At 36.2% G+C, this 21287-nt stretch overlaps 1 protein-coding gene across 1 annotated transcript in view; it reads left to right on the forward strand.

Annotated features, from left to right (window-relative positions):
• csmd3b (CUB and Sushi multiple domains 3b) overlaps positions 1-21287 on the forward strand; it is a 538328-nt gene that overhangs the window by 286839 nt on the left and 230202 nt on the right. Inside the window, exons 8-10 of the mRNA XM_063013213.1 lie at positions 1194-1281; positions 5651-5775; positions 17237-17358. Coding sequence (XP_062869283.1) covers positions 1194-1281; positions 5651-5775; positions 17237-17358 — 335 coding nt within the window. The remainder of the gene's footprint in view (positions 1-1193; positions 1282-5650; positions 5776-17236; positions 17359-21287) is intronic.

Consider the following 21287-nt stretch of genomic DNA (forward strand, 5'->3'; position numbering starts at 1 on the left):
AGGCTTCCCCAGGCCTCTACACCCTTTACGAGTCATTTTCATTACAAAGGACTTTGTATTTAAGGATTGTGTGTAAAGAATGTAGGGCATCCTTTTAAAGCACCTTAAAAGTTTTTAATAAATGTGTTTAAAAATCAAATATAGTTTATTTCACAAGCCCTGAAAATAGGTAATTAGTAGTCCGTACTTACTTCAATAGGGTTTGCTCACTGGTACAATGACACATTCATTTGTTTATTTCAATACAGTTATTTATCCTGGTCAGTGTTGCTGTGGGTCTGACTTCAGACAGAAGAACTCTACCAATTTTTACAGACCATAAAACAAAAAGGTGGCATAAACCCAGGTTGACCAGACTAATGTACATGGGAAGCATGGGATGCATCACCTTGCTGCCTCTCGAAATAAATATTGGTATAAATCACCTTGAAATGCTGATGGAATTGTGGATATAAAATACTTTTTGATGCACTATGCCCAGCAAATATTTTGCACTATCAGCAAAATAAAAATTATTGGGGAAAAAAATGTAAAGAATTATTAATTTAATTAAAAAAGAAGCCAGTAAGGCAAAGTATATTTGCCCTATTTGAGGAAAAAATGCCTTTTTTACATACCTAAATTCCTTAAACCCTAATATATTAAAAAATTAAACTTTAAGAAATAAGTGGAGTGGATATAACTGAATGGTCGACAGTTCTTCACAATTACCAAAGCACCAACTAAAGAAAAAATGGTGTACCATCTCTCCAGGGCATTGTGGTATCCATGCCAAAGCATGTCTGCCTTTTCATTTATTCCCTCTTTAATGTCAAGAAACTGTTTTAAAAAATAAATAAGGTTACTACTACGTCCAATTTGTCCTTGAACTGTCATTAACATGACAACTTTATAATGTTTTGTAGCTTTGTTAATTTGAGCACATTTATCTCCTTTAATCATATTGGCAGTTTGGAACAAGTACAGTGAACTATTAAGATGCCTAGTCTTGTTGAGGTCTTGTGTTTTATTGACTATGTTTCTATTAGCTGACAACAGCATGGAATTAAGCCAAACCATTGTTTTTGTGTGTGTGTGTATGTGTTTGCTTGCTGTCCTGCTACTCTCATTGCTATTTATTAATGCTTACTACTTTTGTTTGTATTATTATGTGTGAGCTGATGTAACAGTTTGCTTTTGTTCTGGCTTTGCAGTGAATGAGGGTGGAATCAAACAGGCTTCTAACTCCTGCCCTGACCCTGGGGTGCCTGAAAACGGCAAGCGCACCGGAAATGACTTTAGGTAATTATCTGGAGGTACTGTGTGTCCTTCCACCCACACCCAAGAAGCCTTGAGCTGTACCCAACCTTCGCTGTGTAAGACCTAGTCACCGCTTCACCCAGCTAATGAACAGCCAGTGGTGTGCAGAGGACAAATAGTTGGTTTCTGTTTACAAAAACAAAAAATAACCACTAAAACTTGGCTTGTTTTTGTCCTGCAAGGTTAAAGTCAGCTTTATATTTTAAAAGATGTGGCTTGGTTTTTGTGGGCGCAGATTTAAATCACAGACAGAATTTTGGGTCCAAACAAGACTATTTTAATAGTCTACTTTGCTAAGAGTTTGAGCTCTGAGTGGTGAGTGGAGCTACTGGCCTGACCTGGTACACAAGACAATTTACTAAGGAAGAGAAAGTTTGAGACACCTGCACGAGTAGTGGAGGTACACACAGGGCATAGTGTGACTTTTAATATGTAGTATGGCTCGCTGATGGGTGGTATAAAGAAGCGTATACATGTCGGAGGGGTGGGTGCTAACCTGCGGCACTCCTAGGCCAGTGCAGAGAGGGTGTAAGTGGCAAAGGACTTGTAGTGGGAAATTTTTGATTGGGAAAAAAAAGTTGTTTGCTTTTGGTCGCAATGTATTTTTACACAAGTGTGACAGCTGCAGCAAAGCTTATTCAAAAGCCACTAGATAGTGAGCTTGGATATAAACATTATTGTAGGTGAAACAGCTGAGCTAACATTAATGTGTAACTGCAGAAAAAAAAAAGTCCTAAACTTCCTCTGTGCATTAGATTCTCCTTTACTCAGTTATGACCAAACCCCTCTGTCATTTTAATTGTGTTTCATGGCATAACATTGCCACTCTTATCAAGGCCTTGTGTTCATTAATGCAACCTAATTTTTGAGGCGAGACCAGAACGTGTTGATTGATGAAGTAAGCGGAATGTAATTTTCTCTCATTGTATACACATAATTAGAAGATCTTTATCACATAATCTGACATGAAGAAACACAATAACAAACAGCCTGCTATAGAATTCTATACAGATTTTACAGGAATTCTTGCATTGTAATTTAATACATAGATAAGTCTACCCAAACCTTACAATGTACACTTAGCTTTAAGCAACATTCAGAATGTTTGTCATTGGTGTGCAGTGCTGGTTAGTTAGAGGTATGATTCTAGGTGACGATGCTTTCCACCATGTGAGCAGAAAGTTGATTATGGATGCTTGAAAACTGCCAACTTAATAGACGTGTGCACATGCAAAATGTGCAACACACTTATAATGCAGGACTGTACAGCTCTGGCTATATGCTTACATGTGTTATTAGTCTTTTTGCCACATTACTCAACATCAGCATGAATGCCAGAATCCCCACATCACACATCTTAGATGAACTGGGTGACCGAGTGCAATTTGAATTACACTGTTAATCACTTCTGCATATTTGTCATCACAGTTCTCATTGAAATCTAAGACAAGAGGGCATTTTTAATATTCCTAAATGTCTTTGTAAACCTGATTTTGTAGTAAAAGCACAGTAACAGTATGTTTTACAGTAGTGAGCCATGATTATAGTACCATGCAATCTACAGTAGATACAACGTATGGTTATAAGTATGTGGATATGTGATCATAAGATCATTGGACATTCCATTTAAATCACTGAGCATTAATATAAAATACCCCTCTTCTCCAACCTTTAGAGCTTTAAAAGCCTTCTTTCCCCAAGATTTTGGAATGTGTCTGTGGGAATGTTGTCACATTTAGTTGAAAGACCATCGTGGGGTCAAAGTGTCAAGCACTGATGTTAAACCAAAGCCAAAGGTGTATTATTGAAGTTCCATTATTGCCAAAGTTGTTTGATGGGACGGAGACCAAAGCTCTACTGCTACTGCACTGCAGTTTCTTTATAGCACAACGTGTTTATTTACCAGATAGGCTGGAAAGAGCCTTTTAGGGGTTTGACTGACAAGTCAATAATTTAAAGGGGTCTCTAAATACATTTGACTATCTAATACATGTTGTAAAATATGATGCAGTTACAGAAACTCAGTGATGTTCTATTTTCAGATAGCTAATAAACTTTATTAGTTGCTAGGATACTCAACTTTATTTTGTCAGTAGCCTTAATGATCTTAGGGCTTTAAATAGAAATGTATAGTAAATTATCTTTCTCCAAAAATAATTATATTGGCTTTAAAAGTTTCAAAAATATCAATTTGTTGTCAGCAGTGGTATCACAAACATCACAAATAAATTTCAGAACAAGTCAAGCAGAATGTAAAAAAAATACAAAAATGTACATGCTTATGTAATGTTGTAAAAATAAAATAATAATAACTATTGTTAGAAATGAAGAGATACAGCTTTAAAAAATAAATTTAGTTTAAAATAATTCAGCTTTATAAAATTGAAAAGCTTTAGTGTGTTTACTCTCTTGATACTTTGCCTACTGTCCTTACTTACTCAATCAAGTTGACTAGCACGAAGTGTTGAGTGTTGAAGGTCATGGCCTGAATGAGAACACAAACTGCTTGCATTATTGATGCCGTGCCTCCCGACTGACACCTGTCATTAATACTGGTAGGACCTGATTAGTGAATATAAATGACCTTTTCCTTCCTCAGCCATGCACACCAATTTTAATGTCATGCTAATAATGCTGCAGCAAGGAAGCTGACAACATGCATATGGAGCTCAGGAGTGCAGCACATTAAGCTCAGTTATCAATTCCAGTTATGACACAGATTTAGTCATGTTTTAGTAATATGTATTTTCATAAAGCATATATAAATAATAAAAGCAGTAAACCAAGTCAATTCTAGAAACATTGCTAGCAAGAACTTTTTATATTACCATGCAGTCAACTGAATGAGGCCGTGTTTTGCATAAAAATGGACTAAATACACAAGTTGCTGTAGTTATTCTGAACAGTCTGGCTTTAAAAGGATTCCAGAGACTGCACAATGAACCATAATAGAGTTTCAGGAGTCCATTCATGGAGGAAAATTACACTGTTGAGCTACTGTAAATGGTTGTAAAGTTTATTTACCTCATGAAAAAAACATTTAAGAATTTTTGTTTTTATGTACAAAAACATTCACAAAAAGCCTTTTCAAATCATAGATTTTTTTTAATTACCAAATTGAAGTCATTAATCAAGAAAAAGTTCATAGTTGTGCCAGACTGTAGAGGGATATATAGTATGTGCTAAACACCAACCTGAAGTGTACATACATCATACTCATACTTGCTACCGTCAAGTTCCTATGCTGAATACAAAGCATGTCTTTTAATCCAATACCTTTCTTTGTTCCCTTTCACTGGATTCAAAACACTTATGTAGATGAAATTTTAAAAAAGTACATTTTTACCAATAGCACATTTTCTGCAGTCCAAAACAAGCACAACTAAAGAAAAGGTCTTCTCTTAAAAACCAAGAGAAGATTGGCTAGTCAAATCGACAACTATGTAGTCATGTAGGGCAATTCTCTAACCATTTAAATAATGATGTATGCACTTTAAAAAATCATTCAAATCTGATAAAGAACAGTTATCCTTAATATTTTCATTAGATGTTTCTGTACTACTACAGTTTATCTCAAAATGTATTTTAATTTACTCCAAAGTCTGTTATTGCTAAAATGTTACTCTAGTATGTAATAAATTATGAATCCTATTTTCTGAAAAGTTGAGGCATTTTGTAAAATGCAATAAAATAAGATTCTGTGATTTATTTTATATTTATCCTTAACCATCATTTGTCTTACAAAAGTACAAATAATTGTTTTGGCTTAGAAACTTAATTGCATTTTGTAAACCTGAACAAATTTAAAATTCTACGCCTGCAACACACTCAATAAAAGGTGGCACAGGAACAAAGTAAGGGTGTACATTTATAGAATATTCAAGTTAGTGTTTTGAAACATTCCACAGTAGGCAGGTGAATCAGTAAACAGGTGAGGGTTTCATGATTGGGCTTAAAATGGGGACACACTGAAGGCTCAGACTTTGCAAGCACAGATGGGTCATGGCTCACCATTTTTGGGCAAACTTTGTTTATAAATTGGCACTTCACAGAAAAAGAACCAAAGTAGTTTTTAATGAATCAACATGAAAATGTCTCATGCACATGAACAAATAGTCTGCTACATTAAGAGACTATTATGACTTGCGTAGAGCTCTGACCTTAACCACTTTTAATCCCCAAAATGAATACCTGACCATAATATTGCTTTTGTGGCTTAAGAGAAGTAAATTCCCATAGTCATGTTCCATAATCTAGTAGAAAGCTAGAAAATAAGTTAAAGTAGTTTTTTTTATTTTTTATTTAAGCAATATTTATCGATTAATATTACTTTTGCGTGTGTTCCTATCAGTATTGATGCCACAGCCCAGTTTACCTGTGATGAGGACTACGTGTTACAGGGCTCTAAAAGCATCACATGTCAAAGAGTGGCTGAGGTGTTTGCTGCCTGGAGCGACCACAGACCAGTGTGTAGAGGTAAAGTTATTTTTTTTATTCATAAACACTGAGTTTACACCTTCTTGTCAAATTGCTTCAACCAAGGTGGAAACTGTCGGAAGGTGGAAGGTTCAAACCACTTTGAGCTAAAATTACACTTACATTATTATTATTATTATTATTAATAATAATAGTAGTAGATGTATTGGTAGTAGTGGTATTATGTGCCATCAAGTCAATTCTGACTCATGGTGACCATATACATATTTTTTCTCTACAACATCATGTTTTGTATTTCAGGCTTTTACATAGTATCCTGTTCCTTTAATTTTATCCATCCATTTCATTGCTGGCCATTCTCTTTCTCTTTTACCTTTAACTCTTTCATATTTGTTTTTCCATTTCTTTTTTTTAACTGTCCAAAATAAGACATTCTTAATTCATTTACAGCAACGACAATTCCAACTCTTGTTAAATCTAAAGGAATCCTTCATGTTACAATTTCTTCTATTCTTGTTTACAGTGTCAGTGAAACAGAGCACATTATCAGACCTTATTCATTGTTATTTTAAAAATACATTGCCTGGCCAAAAAAAAGGTCACCACCTGGACTTAACTAAGCAAATAGGTAAGAGCCTCCCATTGGATAATTACTGCATGAATGATTATGTTTCAGCTGGCAACAAGTTATTTAACCCTAACTGATGCAGTGAGTAGCTTCTCATTTGTTAAACAACCATGTGGAAAGACACATCCTGTGGTCGTGGAAAAGATGTTAATCTGTTTCAGAAGGGTTAAATTATTGGCATGCATCAAGCAGAGAAAACATCTAAGGAGATTGCTGAAACTACTAAAATCGGGTTAAGAACTGTCCAACGCATTATTAAAAAGTGGAAGGACAGTGGGGAAACATCATCTTCGAAGAAGGAATGTGGTCGGAAAAAAAATCTTGAATGATCATGATTGGCAATCACTTAAACGTTTGTTGAAATCAAATCGTAGAAAAACTACAGAAGAACTCAGGGATATGTTTAATAGTGAAAGTAAGAGCATTTCCACACGCACAATGCGAAGGGACCTCAAGGGATTGGGACTAAACAGCTGTGTAGCCTTAAGAAACTCACTTGTCAGTGAGGCTAACCAGCAAAAACGGCTTCAATTTGCTAGGGAGCATAAAGATTGGACTCTGGAGCAATGGAAGGAGGTCATGTGGTCTGATGAGTCCAGATTTACCCTGTTCCAGAGTGATGGGCGCATCAGGGTAAGAAGAGAGGCGGCTGAAGTGATGCACCCATCATGCCTAGTGCCTACCGTACAAGCCTGTGGGGGCAGTGCTATGATCTGGGGTTGCTGCAGTTGGTCAGGTCTAGGTTCAGCGTTATGTGCCCAAAGAATGAGGTCAGCTGACGACCTGAATATACTGAACCACCAGGTTATTCCATCAATGGATTTTTTCTTCCCTGATGGCACGGGCATATTCCAAGATGACAATGCCAGGATTCATCGGGCTCAAATTGTGAAAGAGTGGTTCAGGGAGCATGAGACATCATTTTCACACATGGATTGGCCACCACAGAGTCCAGACCTGAACCCCATTGAGAATCTTTGGGATGTGCTGGAGAAGACTTTGAGCAGTGGTCCAAATCTCCCATCATCAATACAAGATCTCAGGGAAAAATAATGCAACTCTGGAAATAAATAAATGTTGTTACATTGCAGGAGCTTGTGGAAACGATGCCACAGCGAATGCAAGCCATAAACAAAGCTAAAGGCGGTCCAATGAAATATTAGAGTGTGTGACCTTTTTTTTGGCCAGGCAGTGGTATATTCGCCATTAAGTGGTTCATCTTTTCTTGTTTGTTCCTTAGTTCAAATTTTCATAATATTAGACTTATAATCCTCTTATTACTTTGCAGTTGTTTCTAACGTTTACTGTAGAGTAATATTTTAGTAATACTGTAGAGTTGGATACTAATTTAAATAGAGAAAACAGTTCACAATTATAGCAAAGACAGAAAACACATGTGTGGCAAGTTGAGTCAACAAGTTGGTTATTTTTTACCACATAAATATCCATTTAAACAAAAGGTTTAAGTCAAACATGGGAATTTAGAGAGTAAAATCTGGCAGGATATCACGGCTGCCAGTATTTTAATAATACATATACTGTACATAGCTGCTTTTATATAATGTCTTGTGATGTACTTATGGAAAAAAAATGCAATATAAAATCTCTTGTAGGCATAAATCAACACCATAAAATTATATGAGAAAGTAATAGACAGAGCAAAAAGTAGTAAATGTTACAATGGCTCCTTCACAATCTGATGACCATGTTAAAATTCTATTTGGAATCTCATTTACTATAATGTATGTTTTTCAGCAGATGCTGAAAAAAATAAATAAATAAATGAAAAGTCAGTCAACTTAAAATGATACTATCAGAGGCCATTAGTTTTCCATCACTCAACATTTTACATTTTCTATTCAACAATTCAATTTACAGAGGAGTGTTTTGCTTTGAGGAACACAAGGACTTTTTCCTCTTTGGGGACTGACAGACAAAAGATACATAAAGGAAAGGAATAATGCTCTTTTAAAAGAAAAATAATGTAGTGCTGCAAAAACATTAGTGTTTGATAGGCATGCCATAGCAAACTTCACAAATATGCCCTGGTAATTCACTTATGTTTGCCTGACCCATAACCACAAAGCTCCAATACAAGTTTGTAAATATTTAACTCATACTGTACTGGAATATTAAAAGATGCTAAACACATTTTGCATTTCATCTTAATCTATTAAAATTACTGCTGTATTAATAAGGAATGCACTGATAAGCCAAAATATTATGACCACACCCCCAAAAATGTGCAGGACCTGCTGGTAGTGGTATGGTACTTCAGATGACTTAAGTCAGTGTCTCAGCAGGTCAGAGCTGTTTTGACAGCATATTAAGTGGGTTGGCCTAATGTTATGGATCAGTGGTGCAAAACGACTTGAAAAGGATAAGTAAAATGCACAGACCATTAAAAAAATAATGATACATTTGCCGGTGTTGCCCTAACTAAGCAAACTCTATTATTAAAAAGATTTGACAGTAAAAGGGAAGGTTATTTTTACGTCAAAACTTTATTGTTCATAACACATTTTTTAAAATAAAAATAATAAATAGCTTAAATAAAATTTTATATACGTCATCTTTTCCATTGTTTGTCTCTCAGTAAAACACTGGTCCTTTTAATAACTTTATATCAAATTAAAGGTTAATTTTAGTTTCCCTTATTAGATCCACATAGGTGTCAGAAAACTTGTGCTATGTAACCTAGTGCAATTGTGTATTAATCTCACCCTAATATCAGAATTGTGTTCTCATAATAATGGGGAAATTCTGTGTTATTCTATTTTAATCCCTGGAAGAACAAAAATCAATCTTCTTTTGTTTATATTTTTTTGTTAAAATCCCATTTCAAAACTATGGACATTATTTTTGAGTGCAACCATCCCAGGTCTTTAAACCTTTGTCCACAAGTGCACAGTCATAATAGAACAGGAAATGACACTTCTCAAAGTGGGAAAAGTATAAATTACATAGAGAAGTCCAAAGGATCATTTCACACTGAATGCAACTGTACTTGCTAATGAATAATGTCCAAACAACCACTGTAATAAACACCAGCTAGCATTTGACACACTGTAAACAACTTATTTCATATGCATTAGTACTGGGTGTGGTTCAAACATCTAAACTTAACTTGAGAGTTCACATTTGCATACTTTGTCATAGACTGTACATATATAGAACATTCTGGATCAAAGTTAAGCAGCACTCTCAATAAATTGAGGAAATCTCTTTGTTAACCTTTAATGTAATGTGTAAGGGTAATTTACAATCAGCTGGGCTACACTGTCAATGCTTTTGGAATAAAAGTTATGTTAGTAATATTCATATAATATTAATATAGTTAATACTGAAGATTGTCAACGCTTGATTTTCTTGTGTCCACAAATGACTTTATATTTAGGACATCTCCACACATTGGACAATTGGACTAGAGTGCCATATGGCCACATTAGCAAAAGACAACAGGAGACAGATGGTGAAGGTGTCACAACTATCTTTAGAACTTATCATCACAGTTTAGTGGCAAATATTTACTTTGACTGAGTGTCTGTGAAGAATCACTGATGTACAATTCAGTTATGCAGGAGTTGTGCTTCTGCATATGGTAAGGTCTTGGTATCAAAGATGCTGATTGAATGTGTTCCTGCTGGCATACTGATCAAACTGACAGAAACACAGCCAGATTATAGAGAAAACTGATGAAAACACAAATACTGCAGTTTTAATAGTGCCGACTGGTACAAGCTAATTGGAAAACTTAGAGACTAATGAATAGATAAATAAAAATATGCTAGAGAAGTCCAAAGGATCATTTCACACTGAATGCAACTGTACTTGCTAATGAATAATGTCCAAACAACCACTGTAATAAACACCAGCTAGCATTTGACACTCTGTAAACATGACCCTGCCCGTTTTACCATAATTATTAGATTTAAATTTTTTGCATATATGAAGCATCCAGCAATTCCACATAAACAGTCTTATTATAAAGGATAGTTTTTGCAGTAGTAGTGACATAAAAGGTGTAGGCATTAGCTCTTTGAATTAGCCCATATATTATACAACCAGACAGTTTGAGCACATCTGTTGCACCTGTGTCCTTAAAAAAAATACACACTTGTTTAAATAATGTCCACGCTTTTTAAATAAACAAGTTATAATTAGTCAGCTTTATTAATCCCACTTTTAGACAACAAAAATCTATCCATCCATTTATCCATCATGTGTTTCTTGCTGTTTGGTTAAATGTACAAAAAGGGGCCCAATCTCAATTTCTTATTGTTTGACTATGACAGCGTCCCAAATTATAGAGTAGTACACTATGTGGTACACCATATGGACAAAGGTATTAGGACATTCCTTCTAATGATTAAATGTGTTTCAGCCATAACACTTGTTTACAGGTGTAATACATTCATTATAAAAATGATATATGCTTCCAACTGTGCAGCAATTTAAGGGAAGACTTATTTCCCAACATTACTGTGCCCCTGTGCACTAAGCAAGCTTGACAAAGACAAAGAAAATCTTGTTTAAAAAAAAAAGAAACTCCAGTGGTCTGCACAGAGCCCTGACCTCAGCCCTACTGAACAGCTTTGCAATAAACTGGAACATCAATTGAGGCTTTCTTGACCAACATCTATGCCCAGCTGTACAAATACTCTACTGAATGGGCAGACATTTTTTGCAGACATACTTGAGATCATCACAAATGTTACTCTTTTTTAATACAACACATTTTTTAATAAAAACATTTGTTTTTTAAATGAGATGTCCAACAAGTTCCTGATCAGGTGTCCAAATATCTTTGGCCGTAAAGTGTTTTCTTACAGATGTGCAGTTGCATAAAAACACTGATGGCTGTCATTATACCTGTATGCATGAGCTGAACAAACATGGGCAGAGTACTAGGCAGATATCAAAGGAACTTATTCGAATTGTTGAAAATATGTTTAAAATATGTTCTATTATTTGATTAAGACAATAACAGGAATAAGTACACAGTCTACATGTCCATTTAAATAATCAGTACATTGCCAGAATCTAGGCTTAATCAAATTATTAATGTGCTTGTAAGTGCAGACATTAATGTTAAACATTAAACTTCTCATGCAGCTCTGACTCACTCTGTAGCTTAGCGACCAACTAGACCTTGGCTGTAGTGGTTAACATCTATCAGCAAAGAATGTCACATCCAGTCTAGCACTGATGTGAATTTGAGAAGTTCTGGTGAAATCATGGCGTTTCAATTCTAAATGATGCCTATCCTCAGAATGTTCCAGAACATTCAGTAAGAATGAAGGGTGTGGGGGAATAAGTAGTTTCACTTGCTGATACCCTGTAATCAGTCAAAAACTGCAAAAGAAGTAGAAATAAAATAAAAAAAACAGTATTGGTAAAATGTTGATGAATAAAGGTTCTTGTTTAGTGAAGATAGAATGTATACTGACAGGAGGTTCATGTGCAAGTACTATTTTATTTGTGCACCCTCCTTTGCCTTAATTTTAAAGATAATTTCTATCCAGCTGCTTAGCTACAGGCAAGATATGTCTGAGGCCATTCATTTAGCTGGCCATAATTGAGCTGTCAGGGTTGGCACAATCATGCACAGATATACTGTACATCCCAGGATATACACAAACCTCCTGCTGGACCAGCTTTTCTCCTAATTCACCCATACACCCCTAAGTGTTTGGCATTGCTTTAACATAAAGCAACACTATGGTAGGCAGTCATTCTCTGCCAGAAATGATGGGCTTGAGTAAAACCCAATTTGCAATTTTGTTGTTTATGCAGTATTATTGTTCATGTAAAGAAATCAGTAGAGACAGTTAAATGACAAAAACGTCAAGAAAACATTTGTAAAGCCTTAAAAAAAGCTATATTTTATCATTCATTTTAAAATAAATGTAGTTTTCTTCCCAATACTGGGAAAAAGGCTAACACCAAACCTTCATTTTTACTCCAAAGCATTGACACAGGGGATTTGCTTCTATAAAAGAAAATTGTAGCTGTCTGTTTGAATGGCCAAAATATTAAGTCAGGGTTCACAGTAAAAACATTTACTTTGCTTCTGTCCCAACTTTGAAAGTAAAGTAAAAGTTAGTTACATTGTTTTAAAAGATTCCATAGTAAACAGGTGAATTTATAACAGGTGAACGAATCGTGATTGGGTATAAAACGAGGATCCACAAGGATCAGTCTGTACAAACAATGATAGATCATGGCTCACCAGTTTGTACAAAACTTAATGAACATTTCCCAAAGCAAAGTTTGAAAATAGAGTTTTCACCTTGTACCATACATAATATTGTGAAAACAATGGCTTCCTAGACAACATAAGCAGCTAGAATACATAATATGATGTGCTGTGGCAGCTCAGCAGTTAGTGAAGGTTGCTGATTTAAGCCCTACTACAGCCAAGTTGCTATTGTTGGGCCCCAGAGCAAGGCCCTTAATCCTCAATATATATACACCCTATTCGTCTTTCACCCATATATACTGTATATATATACAGTGTATCACAAAAGTGAGTACACCCCTCACATTTCTGCAGATATTTAAGTATATCTTTTCATGGGACAACACTGACAAAATGACACTTTGACACAATGAAAAGTAGTCTGTGTGCAGCTTATATAACAGTGTACATTTATTCTTCCCTCAAAATAACTCAATATACAGCCTTTAATGTCTAAACCACCGGCAACAAAAGTGAGTACACCCCTTAGTGAAAGTTCCTGAAGTGTCAATATTTTGTGTGGCCACCATTATTTCCCAGAACTGCCTTAACTCTCCTGGGCATGGAGTTTACCAGAGCTTCACAGGTTGCCACTGGAATGCTTTTCCACTCCTCCATGACGACATCACGGAGCTGGCGGATATTCGAGACTTTGCACTCCTCCACCTTCCGCTTGAGGATGCCCCAAAGATGTTCTATTGGGTTTAGGTCTGGAGACATGCTTGGCCAGTCCATCACCTTTACCCTCAGCCTCTTCAATAAAGCAGTGGTCGTCTTAGAGGTGTGTTTGGGGTCATTATCATGCTGGAACACTGCCCTGCGACCCAGTTTCCGGAGGGAGGGGATCATGCTCTGCTTCAGTATTTCACAGTACATATTGGAGTTCATGTGTCCCTCAATGAAATGCAACTCCCCAACACCTGCTGCACTCATGCAGCCCCAGACCATGGCATTCCCACCACCATGCTTGACTGTAGGCATGACACACTTATCTTTGTACTCCTCACCTGATTGCCGCCACACATGCTTGAGACCATCTGAACCAAACAAATTAATCTTGGTCTCATCAGACCATATGACATGGTTCCAGTAATCCATGTCCTTTGTTGACATGTCTTCAGCAAACTGTTTGCGGGCTTTCTTGTGTAGAGACTTCAGAAGAGGCTTCCTTCTGGGGTGACAGCCATGCAGACCAATTTGATGTAGTGTGCGGCGTATGGTCTGAGCACTGACAGGCTGACCCCCCACCTTTTCAATCTCTGCAGCAATGCTGACAGCACTCCTGCGCCTATCTTTCAAAGACAGCAATTGGATGTGACACTGAGCACGTGCACTCAGCTTCTTTGGACGACCAACGCGAGGTCTGTTCTGAGTGGACCCTGCTCTTTTAAAACGCTGGATGATCTTGGCCACTGTGCTGCAGCTCAGTTTCAGGGTGTTGGCAATCTTCTTGTAGCCTTGGCCATCTTCATGTAGCACAACAATTCGTCTTTTAAGATCCTCAGAGAGTTCTTTGCCATGAGGTGCCATGTTGGAACTTTCAGTGACCAGTATGAGAGAGTGTGAGAGCTGTACTACTAAATTGAACACACCTGCTCCCTATGCACACCTGAGACCTAGTAACACTAACGAGTCACATGACATTTTGGAGGGAAAATGACAAGCAGTGCTCAATTTGGACATTTAGGGGTGTAGTCTCTTAGGGGTGTACTCACTTTTGTTGCCGGTGGTTTAGACATTAATGGCTGTATATTGAGTTATTTTGATGGAAGAATACATTTACACTGTTATATAAGCTGCACACATACTACTTTTCACTGTGTCAAAGTGTCATTTTGTCAGTGTTGTCCCATGAAAAGATATACTTAAATATCTGCAGAAATGTGAGGGGTGTACTCACTTTTGTGATACACTGTATATATACAGCAGTATTAACAAGAATCATATAACAAAGTGTTTTAGTCCAAATAACATAACTATTCAAATTACAAGTTTGTAATTAGCTAAGCTGAGTTTAAACTACTGTGCTGTTACAAAATGTAATTACCTCATGTAACTAAACTGTTGTACATTATGCTAAGAAGCTGACATCATGAATTATACAGGCACGCTTTTCCTGGTATTCGATGTATTAGAAGTATTAGATGGTTAAACATACATAACGTTAGGGTTATATTGGAGGCACTCAGGAAAAAGTAACCACATTTTTCACATTTTCCTGTTTGTAATTCTTATATAGATAAATAATTTTAAATATTAAAAACACAATATGATTTGTAGTTTTCTGTTTATTTTGTGCTCATAAATACACTGCAAGTCTGATTAACAGTTTTAGAAAACAAAAATACTACTCAACAAGGTTTAATCTCTTAAACACAAAGTGTGAACTGCAAATGATTATGTAGTGTTAGTATATTAGTAGGACTTGGACTTTATTAGTGTATAATGCAGAAATCCAGGTAGTTTTATATTTGTATCTGCCTGATCAGTTGCTATGCAGCATACAGGCTGTCTTGACAGCTGTCCTCTCTACTAGGGGTCCAAGAACACCCTCACCTGCTAATTCGAAGAACAATCCCGTTCCATCACTATCATTGCACGTTCCAACTTAGCCAGTATTTACTATGCATGGATGAGAATTGTGTATCTGCATGGGTCCAGATCCCATGCTGCTGCCTTTTGTCACACACAACCACAAGAAATCTCTAGTACTTCGTCTCAACGGTCCCTTGACCTTTAGCTATCCACTAAATCACTGCCTTTATGTCACCAGGGTGTATCTGCTCCTACAGCTACGGGCAGCACAAACTAATTAAGAAGACGCTGCTTGAAATGATGCAGCATGATGCAAATTGCCTTTATCTATATTTTCAGGAGGGCCCAGGGGTATCCAGACTCTATCGTAAATATCAATTTAGACATTTCAGGGACTTCTGCTTCAGTTTTTGTATAATATAAAAGGTATTATAAATTGATTTTAGAAATACTTTACAGGTGAATGTTGTGTGTTACTGCAGTGTTGAGATTTCTGCAACATATTTTTTTTGTGACAATAATTGGAATATACTTTGCCATCTTAACTTTAATTCAGATAATATACATACAGTAAATTGAACTATTTTAAGTTTAAGGATAAATGCAACAAAGAAGCCTCTTTTCTAAAGTCAGCGATCTAAAGCTTGATTACATGGACAGAGAAAACACAGAAGCAGGGAGTTTAGTTCATGTGATGCAGCCATTAAGCACATAGATGTCAATTTCATCCATGGTCAAAGACGTTCTAAATCATGGCAGAGCTTCACCCCACCCCCCACCCCCCCAAGCATTTTGACATTAACAAAAAGCAATTTCTAAGTTCCGAAGTTAGTAGTATACTATTTAAATATACATTTATGGCATTAAGGATTTATGGCATTTAGCATACACCTTTAATCAAAGCAACTTACAGTTGTAGCTAATCAACCTTAATTGAGGGTTAAGGGTCTTGCTCAGAGGCCCAACAGTGGCAAATTTGGTGGTGGTGCTTCAATCAGTGACCTGATTGCCCTTGTTTAGGACAGTTGTCTAGAATAGCAGTGTATAGTACAACATTTATAATTATATGGATTTATTTTACTGGAACTAAAGGGTGGCCCTGGGGACATTAGTGTTGTGGGGACAAATTAATTTTATGCTGCTTAGACTTTAGGTAGGGTCCTGTTCTGTGTACTGGCCTTCCCTTTTTAGCTGAGCTTTCTGCTGACAATGCTCGTCTATGAAAAGTACATGGTTACATGATTCTTTGTTTTTTATTTATTTTTTAAATAGTTTTCTTGGGCCAGTGTGTCTGAAATAGACCACTAGTTAGCCTGAGTATTTACATAATCTGAGTCATGTAGTGTCCATACACTAAAGATGACATTTACATATAAGAGAACATCTGTAAGAGTTTGTTTGGACACATTTTTGATGAAGAGACTTTACAAGCCAATGACTTTCAGAGCAAAATGATTGTTTGGGGGATTGAAGGAGGCTTTCAATTCCCCTGTTCTTGACAGAGATAATGAGTTATTCATTTTCAAAAGCAATCAAGATATCAGAGGCTGATAGCAAACCTGCTGCAATGAAGATAATGCTTTCTTGACTTTTATTAAATCCCTGTCACTTTGGCACTGGCAATGATAAATGTGCAAGAAGAACAAAGGGCCTGACAAAGAGCTGCATAAAGCCTTGTTTATGAGTGTTTTAAGACGGTACTGATGTGAGAGGGAAAAAAAAACAACCTAGTGCATTCTTTTGAAACAATTGATAAATGACAAGTAATCAATGGCAATCGTTTGAAATACAAATTTTGCCCCAGCATATTTGAATAGGCCTTTCTCTTTATAAATGTATTTCAAGATTTGACATTAAAATCCTGCAAAACATCAAGAGCAGTGAAGTCAAATTTAGTAGTACAGCAGAATATTTTCTTCTACTCATATAAATAGAAAAAATTTTCTATTTATATGTAACATTTATAATAAAATGATTTTTCTGCTGTGTATAAATGTGGGACTAAAATACTCCTGTGACTATCAAATGTCAAGACTTAAAATTGCTGCTACTTTATCTTATTCTCATATTTCCTTCCTTTTTCTTCTTGTTAACAGTGAAGACCTGCGGATCAAATCTTCAAGGTCCATCAGGAACATTCACCTCTCCAAATTTTCCTATTCAATATGAGAGCAACTCCCAGTGTGTGTGGATAATCACAGCCAGCAACCCAAACAAGGTAAACAAAAGCAACATACATATATGATGCTTTCTTATTTAAAATATTATTTGATACCTAATATCATTAAAGCCTTTGGATAGCTTGTTTAATATTTGTAGTTACCTGCATTAGATCTGTTAGATTTGTGATTGGTCCAACCATCACATAGGTAGGTACCTGCACCATTGTATAGAGTTGCCATTTTCATCGTTTGCTCTTTTGCTGCTGTTTGTGACAGTTTATAGCTACAGTTCTTAGTTAAAACATGCCTTGGACATTGCTATGGGTTAGGGGACATTGCTTCAAATTCCAATTATTCAATACAAAGACATTTAAGGCCACCTTTAAAACCCACTTAAATCAGTATTAAGTAGTATAGAAGTTCAAATATGTTTAGGTTATGATTCCTGATATTTGATCACATCATTTGGTTTAATACTTCAGGAATATTCATTTAGCAATGTATAAAGCATACAATAAACTTAAACTCTGATTTTAATTAGCTTTAAATTGAACATTTTAAGTGCCTATTACCAATAAACAAAGCAGCTTGTAATTTTGTAAATAATACAAAGCGCCTGATTCAAACTTAGACATTTCTTGCAGAGCTAAAGAAGGACTTTATGAGCAGCAGTTATATATGTGCTGTAAATCTCCAGAGTTCTGAGAACCTGGATGTATTTTCCACAGTCTATGTTTCCCCTGTCTTTGGTAACTTAGTGTTTGGGCTTCATTTCTGTATCTGTATTTTGATTTTGATGTGTTCTGAACCCTTTAAAACTGGTTAATTAAAATAAATAAATGATAATATAGACATAATAAGCAAGGTTAAAATAGCAAAAAGACGTGAAAGAAAACTCAAAACAGACAGCCAAAGAGATGAGCCCTAATGAATGTGTTAAATAACAGAACTTCCGTCGGTCGTGAACCAAATAAGCAAAAGCGTTCAGAATGCTCTATGGTGAAAATATTGATCATGGTGCTAGATCAGCAAATATTACATTTCAGTAATTTTACTATTGTGAAAAAAAAATATGTACTTACTTGGGTCTCTTGGTTAAGTTTGGTGTCCAATGAGATGCTGTACATGACGACTGATGTGTTCAGTAAAGTATTGTAAGTTTTGTCTAGATATATTATACAGTGGTATGTTACCATACAGAAAGCAATGCAGCTTTTCTTTCCATTCTGTCCAACCACCTGTCAGGTTTTACATAGAACATCGTACTGCCTGAAATGTCAGCGTTGTAGCAGTTGTACAAAAAACAGATATAAAATGTGCCTAGTTATGTATTATTTATAAATACAAAGAGAACAAGGGTGGAGTGAAAACTCATTCTGAAGGAACTCCTATAGTGTAAATGATGTTTTGAATCAACAGGTCTGGTCACCAACAAATTCAGTACCATTAAGAGCATTCACATGTCTGGGTTTGGCTAATGCCAGGAGAAGGGATAATGAAGGGGAATCTTAATTCTTCAGAATACCAACAAAAAATTTGTGAGAACAGTTTGGGAAGCCCCTTTACTGTTCCAGCATGACTGTACCCCAGTGCACAAAGCAAGGTCTATAAAGGTTGGGTGTGGAATATTTTGATTGATCCACCCCATCAAACACTTTCGATATGAACTAAAACTGTAATTGTGAACCAGACCTTCTCATCCAGCAGCAGTGTCTGACTTCACAAATGCTCTTCTGAATGAACGGGCAAAAATATCCAGACACACTCCAAAACATTGTAAAAAGCCTTTCCAGAAAAGTGGAAGATGTTATAGAAGTAATTGTGACCATCTCCTTAATAATTCCTATGGATTTAGAATGGAAACGCTCCTGTACATGTGAGGTGTAGGTGTCCCAATAGTTTACATACATACTTCTATACCACATCTATTTGTACAAGTTTACAAAGACAAGACAGACACTTTAAATACATGCTTGTAAAGAGTAAACAAATGGTCTGCAAAATAACACTACCACTGAGCGAATGTGTTCACATAGCCGCTACGATTACATGTCCTAAAGGGTTAGATTTCATCACTCATCAATCACCACCACAGGAGTTTATTGTGTATCATGCATGTGATGCAATCTCTTCTACAGTACATTCAAGAAAAAGAAGACTAGCTGAGGTTGTGTATCTTTTTCCCCTCTGTAACAGGATATTTTATTGCTTCTGCTAAAACGGCAAAACTGGAGTCTATATTTATATATCTGAGGTAGTGCAATCTGAAATGTGGCTTGTCTCCTCTTCCAAATTTTGTCACTACTTTTCATTACTGAAAAAATGCTATCAAAACAAAGCTTTTCACCAACAGCCCTAAACTGAAGCTTATTTTGTCATATTTGCCAATAACATTTTTAGCCACAGTTTGGTGATGTTGACAGCAGATGTATACTTTAGTAGTGGAACCATGTTCTTAGTCTTCCATTAGTATTCCACTTGTGTTTTTATGACTTCAGCAGCAGGGTCAGTGGTGTTGGTCAAAATAAGTTTCGCTGACCACCCTGCTCTTTCTAACCCTTTGATTGATTGGTTTATGCCCCCTGCCTTGTTCCTTTGCTGAATGGCCTTGCAACCCCTTTTCCCCTTTTCCCCTATTTCCCTATTTCCCTTTTACTCATAGACTTATAGAGACAGTTATAATAGGAGTTCTGCGGGTTGCTGAGCATTGGTTGAAAGTGTCTGGCTGATGTGTCACTGTGACTTTCATTTCTAATTCTTTTACAAACTTAGGTGTTGTTTGTAATTTATATAGATTATATTTTTTATCATCTGGAAATGTGAAGTTTATAATTTATAATGTCTTCTGGGACTGAAATTTCAAGAGACTCCAAGAGGGTCATGTTTGCCATTACAGAACGGAATTTTTGTAAATAAAATTTTACCTATCAAACAAATCCCCAATGCAGATCGCCACCTACTACTATTTTTAACTAAATTAGTTGTAATACTAGCTCTCTTTTGTTATTTATTTATCTATTCATATCTATGTATTCATTCATTCATTATTTAAATTCCTTATCTACCAAAAAGGTAGTGCAGACCCCCTCCCACTATTATATTTTAAATTAATTAGTTGTTGTAATACAAGCTCTTTTGTAGTTTTATGTATTTATTTATTTATTTATATTTTTAATCTGAAATTATTCACTGTGACAGACAATTGAAAACAGCTCAATTACTCACACCACAGTATGTAAACCGTGTTCGTGTACCTTTTTTCAACTGCTGTTTCAATATATCTGCTCCACACTAGACTGAGCAAGTGGGATGTTTTCTTGTAGAGAGGCCAGTGCTGGTTTTCAAGGAGATAGCATGTTGATGTATAAACAGTGCAGTGGCTCAGAACCTGTGGATTGATATCCCTCAACTCTTCATTCATAATAAGAGCTTAGACAGCAGCCCAGCCATCTCTGTCTCTCCAGAGCAGCACCTTGTAATAAATTTGTGTTTATTTAGGTTATTAACGTTGCAATCCATCTCCAAATAAATGTCCTCCCATGTATTACAAATAACATATCCAGCAAGTCTGCTCAGGTCAACCTCAAGCCTTAGAGTCTGACTCACTCTCAAATGGTAGAGTGCTACTACTATGTAATAAATCTAAGAGAACAAACAGTTTCTCCTCTGTCCTAAATGGTTTCTATTGACCTTCTTTGCACTTGTCTGCACCAGAGTGCATAAAGAAGTTTTATACCCATACACATCCAGTTCTGGGTGTGTGGCCACATGTTTGTCACTGCAGAAATGCAGTTCTTTCCTCTGCCTAATATGTTAACTGTACTTTGGGCCAAGCAATCCTGCAAGGTTGAAGTTGTCAGTTGTCAGCTAGTTCAAAGGTCCACTGTGAAATTGACTGGACACTTTTAGAATAAAAATCTCCCCCTACCACTTCACAGCTGTTACAAAGTACTTTAAATGTATAGAATTCTGCCAACATGCTTTA

The sequence above is a fragment of the Trichomycterus rosablanca genome, chromosome 2 (assembly GCF_030014385.1).
Source record: "Trichomycterus rosablanca isolate fTriRos1 chromosome 2, fTriRos1.hap1, whole genome shotgun sequence".
Lineage (NCBI taxonomy): Eukaryota > Metazoa > Chordata > Actinopteri > Siluriformes > Trichomycteridae > Trichomycterus > Trichomycterus rosablanca.